This window comes from Aegilops tauschii, chromosome 3 (assembly GCF_002575655.3).
Source record: "Aegilops tauschii subsp. strangulata cultivar AL8/78 chromosome 3, Aet v6.0, whole genome shotgun sequence".
Lineage (NCBI taxonomy): Eukaryota > Viridiplantae > Streptophyta > Magnoliopsida > Poales > Poaceae > Aegilops > Aegilops tauschii.
The window spans coordinates 202,657,405-202,663,683 of record NC_053037.3 but is presented as its reverse complement, the minus strand read 5'-3'; the positions used below and the strand labels follow the sequence as shown (position 1 = coordinate 202,663,683).

At 44.1% G+C, this 6,279-nt stretch overlaps 1 protein-coding gene across 4 annotated transcripts; it reads right to left on the bottom strand.

Moving 5' to 3' along the window:
• Positions 1–208: 208 nt before the first annotated feature.
• LOC109776682 (uncharacterized) lies at positions 209–5,875 on the bottom strand. 4 transcript variants are annotated; one of them, XM_020335348.4, is made up of 7 exons: positions 5,580–5,875; positions 2,325–2,373; positions 1,934–2,242; positions 1,236–1,284; positions 1,057–1,151; positions 839–963; positions 209–442 (listed from the first exon to the last, which is right to left on the bottom strand). In XM_020335348.4, the coding sequence occupies exons 1-7, from the start codon at positions 5,732–5,734 to the stop codon at positions 385–387; spliced, it is 840 nt and encodes a 279-aa protein (XP_020190937.1). In that variant the 5' UTR covers positions 5,735–5,875; the 3' UTR covers positions 209–384. The 4 variants fall into 4 exon arrangements, with proteins under 4 accessions (XP_020190937.1, XP_020190936.1, XP_040259759.1 ...); XM_020335347.4 differs by having other exon boundaries at positions 839–966; positions 5,580–5,841; XM_040403825.3 differs by lacking the exon at positions 839–963 and having other exon boundaries at positions 5,580–5,841.
• Positions 5,876–6,279: the final 404 nt, after the last annotated feature.

Sequence of the window (6,279 nt, the reverse complement as noted above, 5' to 3'; positions counted from 1 at the left end):
ACATGGGTCCAGTTCACACACATCAGCTTACATAGGCGCACAGGAAGAAAAAAACTACACTAAAAATGGGGGAAAACAGATTAAACGCAAGTATAAAAAGGGTAACCTGCATGAATTTTTTTTAAGACAGCTCATAGATAGCCCACACGGGAAACAAAATATTTTTATTGAGCACCAAACCATTCCAGTGCAAACGAACATAAGGGGGGAGGGGGGGCGGGGATATAAGATTGAAGAATGCTGATCCTTGGTGAACATTTACAGAAAAGGGGGGAGGACCAATTTAGGATTGAAGAATGCTGAGGTCAGGGTCGATGTTCACCTCACTACAGCATTTTCCAGTTGTAACATACATGATGTAGGATAATGAAAAGGAGCGGATCATCATCCTTCTAATGACGCCTTGCATGGTAAGCCTCTTATCGTGTGCTTGCACTGGAACCTATAACAGATGATACAGATTTACTCAGTTAGAAAGAATAAGTTCTGTAGATTGCAGCTCAAGCACCAATACAGGTTTCAGCACTTTGATAACAATTTAACAGCATAACAAAACAATATATACATTCAAGGTTCACTGCCCAGATGTCTGTAGTGTTTCGACTTCAAAGGATCTACCTCTGCACAAGTGCAATCACTAAGAATGCATGCAGTTTATTAACATAGCCTGAGTTGTGAGTAGCACATTATTATGCAGTAAAAGAAAGGCAATAGATAGATAGATAGATACACTCCATACTAACTCTCACATAATTATCGGTCCCAAATATAGAAGGTGCAAAATAACAGCAGAAGCTAACGATACTGATCGATGGCAGCAGATGATCAGAAATAATACCAGATAACATCTGACGGAGAAGATTCTGAAGTACAACATGACGGATCCACGATTGATGCAACATGCTTATTATTCTTTTGGTAGTATGCTGTATTGCATTTTATAGACATTTGCTGGGGTACAACCTGCTGGTAAAAGTTTTAGTTCATGTGTTTTATCTTCAAAATATTGGACGTTATGAAAAACAGAGTAAGTTAGCCATCATAAAAGTACAACACCTTCTTACTGTAACGGAATTCCCGTTTTGGCGCAAAATCCAGGGGTAAGTTCAATGTACAAGGACATCTAACCAGCAGAAACAGCTTGGTAGGGCCTTCCAAAACAATGGGTAAAGAAGCAGTAAGCTAAAAGTTGAATGCATCGTCAGCCAAGTCTAGTAAAACAGAATAACTAATACCTGTGTAAGATAAACTCCCTGCACCACATGATATAAGAGCTCGGACGGCCTAGAAAAATATATGTGCAAGTCAGTATTCCAAGAGCACAATGTTTCCACCATATGAGGATATAAGGCAATAACTTGTGATAAATGAAGAGAATAAAACAATATTCCATCATAAACTACTCAGTCATCTTCAATATCTAAATAGCTAGCTCCCCACTAACTCATTTCTCTCAGCATGCACACATGCCACCTCATCAGGCAAACATGCATGGAAAAAACCCACCTCAACATGCAAACATGCATGGAAAAATGCCCACCTCAACATGCAAGCATGCATGGGAAAATGCCCACCTCAATAATTACATACAATAAATTAATGTATTTTTAGTTTTCGTTCTCATATTATTGATCCAAATAATCAAATATCATTAAGAAAAATGTTGCAACCAATTCACGGCGCAATGTGTCGGGAATCATCTAGTATGACAAACAGCAGAGCAATAATCAACGTTCTGGTATATGACAAAGTTGTGAGTAGCAATTATTCATTTTGACCATCTGATGTACAAAGAAATGATGTACATACAAAGAAACATCAAATTTTTATCTTAATTAAATGCTGCTTTCAAAAAACTAAGACATATACTAGTAATTGTCCTAGCCTCTACGCAAATGATACTTCATGTAGTATTTAAAAAAGGGAAGCTCACCTTTCGAGAAACAGACTGAGCTAACTTTGTTGTACCATGCCCTTTGACACTTCCAGAATCAAATCTACCATGAGTAACTGTAATGTCATAGACAAACAAAGGTCGTACAAGACTCCCTCCCAGGATCAGGGCAACTCCTTCAATGGTAGAAACTTTATCAAGTGCTTGCTGAAAAGCAGAAAGTACGGTAGAGATGCCTTTCATTAACTTTTCCTGCTTCTTGATTCTGCATCTAACCTCCCTTTTTCGTGTGTTGTACTTTCTCTGATCAGAAGGTTTCAGTTCTGCCAATGGTGCTGTCATTTCTGACTAGAGATACCCATAAATTAATAAAAGGGTCATTGAGAAAATAGATGACAACATAAACATGCTTACTGCATACTGAACATACCATTTCCTCCTTTAAACCTGCAAATTCAGTTTCAAGACTCTGCAATACCCTGAAAATAGGAAAAAATAAAATAAACTTGAAATAATCTGACAATTATATAGAAATAATGTAAATAACTGTGCTGCCTAGTATGCTCTGCTAAATGGATATACTCTGTAAGCCAGACTACATGTTGTCTTCTAGTTTATTCATGATTCCAACACAAAATTTAAACAGCACATTACCATCAGATTTGTTCAAGGTTCGGTCGCCATTGATGCGTGCATTTTCGGGGTGCATAACATTATGACCTTCCCTGCGGACATAGTTGTCCCAGCAAAATAGGACTCTGGAATGCACAATTTAGTACTCCCTCCATCCCAAAATAAGTGTCTCAACCTTAGTACAACTTTGTATTAAACTTAGTACAAAGTTGAGACACTTATTTTGGGACGGAGGGAGTAATATATTGGCTACTTGTCAAAATGCTGGTATACAATTCACCCTTGAAACAAGAACCGTTAGTGACTGATGTACCAGTATCATTTTTTTTTTAAACCAGGCCGGTGACCAAACCAGTCAGGCTGCTGCTACATTGATTAACTGGTCTGGCCAAGTGGCCAATCTTTCTGGACACTTCCGAATTTTTGGTCAAAATTTCATGTCACTAACTTCGCATGACATGACGGGGATGAGCAGCATCTTCCAGATTGCTTGACAAAGGGATTGGGAATAAAGGACTGTAACTTGGCATGTGACAAGACGGGGATGATCGATATTTACCACCCATCTTGAGGGGGAGTGTTGAACCGGTATGGGCCTGGCCCATCACCACTATGGCCCATAGACCCCAAGCCCATGTGGAGGCTGACCTAGAACTAGAGGAGGGAAGGCAAGACGCTGTCTGGTGAGGTGCGCCGCAATACATGAGCCCGAGTTACATCAAGGTGAGGACTCGCGACTCAACACTCGGTCATGGCCGCTACCAATGAAGATGTCACCAAGATCGACTACACCTTTATCCCCATCACGAAGCACCTACATGAAGTCTGGACTGCATCTCCAATGATCTACACAACACCAGCCAGCAAGTTTGTGCCTGCAATCTGGCCATCAGCAGAGAACAGCATGCAGCCAGAATCCAACACCCACGCTGATGACAAGGGGCACAGCAGGCTACTTTCCCCACCTACAACCAACCCCAAGGCAATGGATGACCATCCCACATGCTTCTATAAGATGGAGTTCCACCTATGATGGGGAAGTTGACCTGTTGGTCTGGCTGAGCCGGTGCAACCAATTCTTCAAGACGTAGCGCACGGCCTTCACAGAGAGGGTGAGCATCGCCTTCTTCCACCTAACGAGCAGTGCATAACTGTGGTACCAGCAGTACAAGAACATGAACCCCCAACATGGCGCCGCTGCACTGAATTGATCAATACTCAATTCGGACCACCATCCCACACTGGTATCAGGGGCCAAGGAGCTATCCCAGTAGCTGCACCACTAGGGGAAGCGGCTGTTTCAGTAGCACCATCAGGACGCGCATGCCGCACCCTCGCTCCAGCAGAGGTGGCCATACGTCGCCAACAGGGCCTCGGCTACATTTGCAAGGAGTTATTTGTTCCTGGCCACCACTCCAAGAAGCTTGTCCTGGAGGTTGATCCGTCTGTCGGCAACGACGAGGAAGACCCTGAGGCCCCGACTAGATCGTCATTTCTCTGCAAAGTACACCGGTAAAACACACACCCGTAAAAAAAACGTGTGTGTTCCAAACGTGTGATTGTCTCGGTAAAATTTACACCCGTTCTTCAGATTACACTGTTATTCAGCCCTTATTGAAAACTCTCCTTGACCGGTCACTTTTCCCAGTATACCTCCCTCTCTCTCAATCAATCTAGGCAAGCACAACTCACGCGCCGCTGAAGGCACAGAGGACAGGGCGAGGCACCAAGGACTGCAAGGGAGGTGAGGCACCGGACATCTCCGTCGCCGCGAGCCCAAGCATGCCGCCGGCTCAACCAGCACAGAAGAGAGGCGAGGCGGCGGCTGCGACCGGGAGCAGGTGCGCTATGCTGCAGCAGCGGCGGCGACTGCGGAGCGTGCTCCGAGGCAGCGGCAAGAGCCTGCCCAATAGGACCAGGTTGAACGACTCAGGGCCGGAGCGAGTTTCTCATGGCCGACAGGAGAAGAGGCATTGGTGCAGCCTCCAGCGCTACGCCTCATTTGATTCACCCAAACAAAAGTTTACAACCGGAAACGAGTGTATCTTTTACAGGAGTATTTCATGGGTGGCTAGTAAAATACCTCTGTAAAATATTTACAGGAGTATATTTTCCAGAGCTCCCAAATGGGCCTGACTCTGAAGATATGGAGGTAATGGCAATATCATTGTCGGACATCAAATGCGTTCAGCCATGCACAGGGCAGACCTTGTGCCTCCCGGTCGATATCGATGGCAAAACATGGATGGCCCTGCTCCACTGCTCGATCCGGCATCCATGCAAAACTTCCTCACTGAACTTGTCGTGGCCATAATACATACTGTAATACTAACTTGAGCTCATATGCCCATTATTTATCTGTAAATGATCGAGCAAATGGGAAGCGTTGAAACCTCTCGCGCCGCCTTGCATATTAATATAGAGCCATCAACCAGCTAGGGTTTAAGAAGGGTTGTTGCATGACTTGGAATACAAGATTACAAGGGATAATAACCGTACAAGATTAGGAAGGAAAATGCATATCGTATACATGGTAGGTACAACAATCGTATCAATCTAACACCATCCACATATCAGACGTTAACACAGGAGAATGACCCCGCAAAAAGAAAAAAGAGAATGACAAGCAGCATTAGGCTAACATATGAAAACAAAACGAGTTGACTGAAAAGGAATCGAGTAATCTCATATCTAAACCTCACTTATATCATCGCCCTGTATAATTCAATGGTCGAATCCAGTAAAACCATTCGATCCAAATCCTTGACTTCTCACACACCACAAACGGGAGTTCAAATTGACGGATTTGTAGTATTTACCAAATCCGCTCAATCGTACCCAAACTAGGTCCACAAGCACGAAGTGTTACTCAAACTCAGCTATTAGTAAGAATTGGACCAAACCAAACCAAATTCGAAGATCATATATCATCTAAAATGCAGTAAAGATGAGATTTCAACCCCAGGCAATTGCTTGAAAGAACTATTGAAGCTGATTCCTAACACCAAATCGCAAGGGAGGAGGGAGGGGGAGGGGGGGGACTGAGTGTTACGAGGGAATCTGGTGGTGCATGTAGAGAACGAAGCCGAGCAGTTCCTTCACGACGTGGAACACCTCCGACCGCTGAAGCGCCGCTGCAGCCACCTGCACCTCCACCGATCCTGGCCCCCGCCTCTCGTCGGCTCCTAAAGAACTCGTCGGCTCCATCCTGCTAGGTGGCCGCTTGCGTCCGCAGATTGAGCGAGTTTACATCAAACGGGGCGTGTGGGTGGGTGGGGGCCACGAGAAACGGACTGGGCGTTGGGGATAAACAGAAAATTAGGTTTTCAATATTCGGTCATCGAATTCGGTTAATTAAAAAGAAACCCACGTATTTGTACTCAAAAACTAAAAGACGAGAATTTGGATAATAAGTATTGGATGCCGTAATTCACCGAACGTGCGATGTATATGGACCGTGTCGAACGAGTTGTCAGTTGTACGGCCAAACAGCCCGCACGTCCTGGCTCAGGCATACGGCCCGACCGCCCACACACACGATGATGTAGGGCCAAGCCCTAGCTAGCGATTTTTCACAAATTGGAGGGGGGAAACCCGAAGAACACGAAGAACACAACAGGAAAACGTGAAAAACCACAAGGTGAATGATACGTCTCCGTCGTATCTATAATTTTTGATCGTTTCATGTCAATATTCTACAACTTTCACATATTTTTGGTAATATTTTATATTATTTTGGGACTAACATATTG

Coding starts and splice junctions, on each gene's coding strand:
- LOC109776682 (XM_020335347.4), bottom strand. CDS start 5,734: ATGGAGCCGACGAGTTCTTTAGGAGCCGACGAGAGGCGGGGGCCAGGA. Junction 2,374..5,579: donor ATGCACCACCAGATTCCCTC/GTAACACTCAGT, acceptor TCCTATTTTCAG/GGTATTGCAGAGTCTTGAAA. Junction 1,152..1,235: donor AGGGAGTTTATCTTACACAG/GTATTAGTTATT, acceptor TTGTTTTGGAAG/GCCCTACCAAGCTGTTTCTG.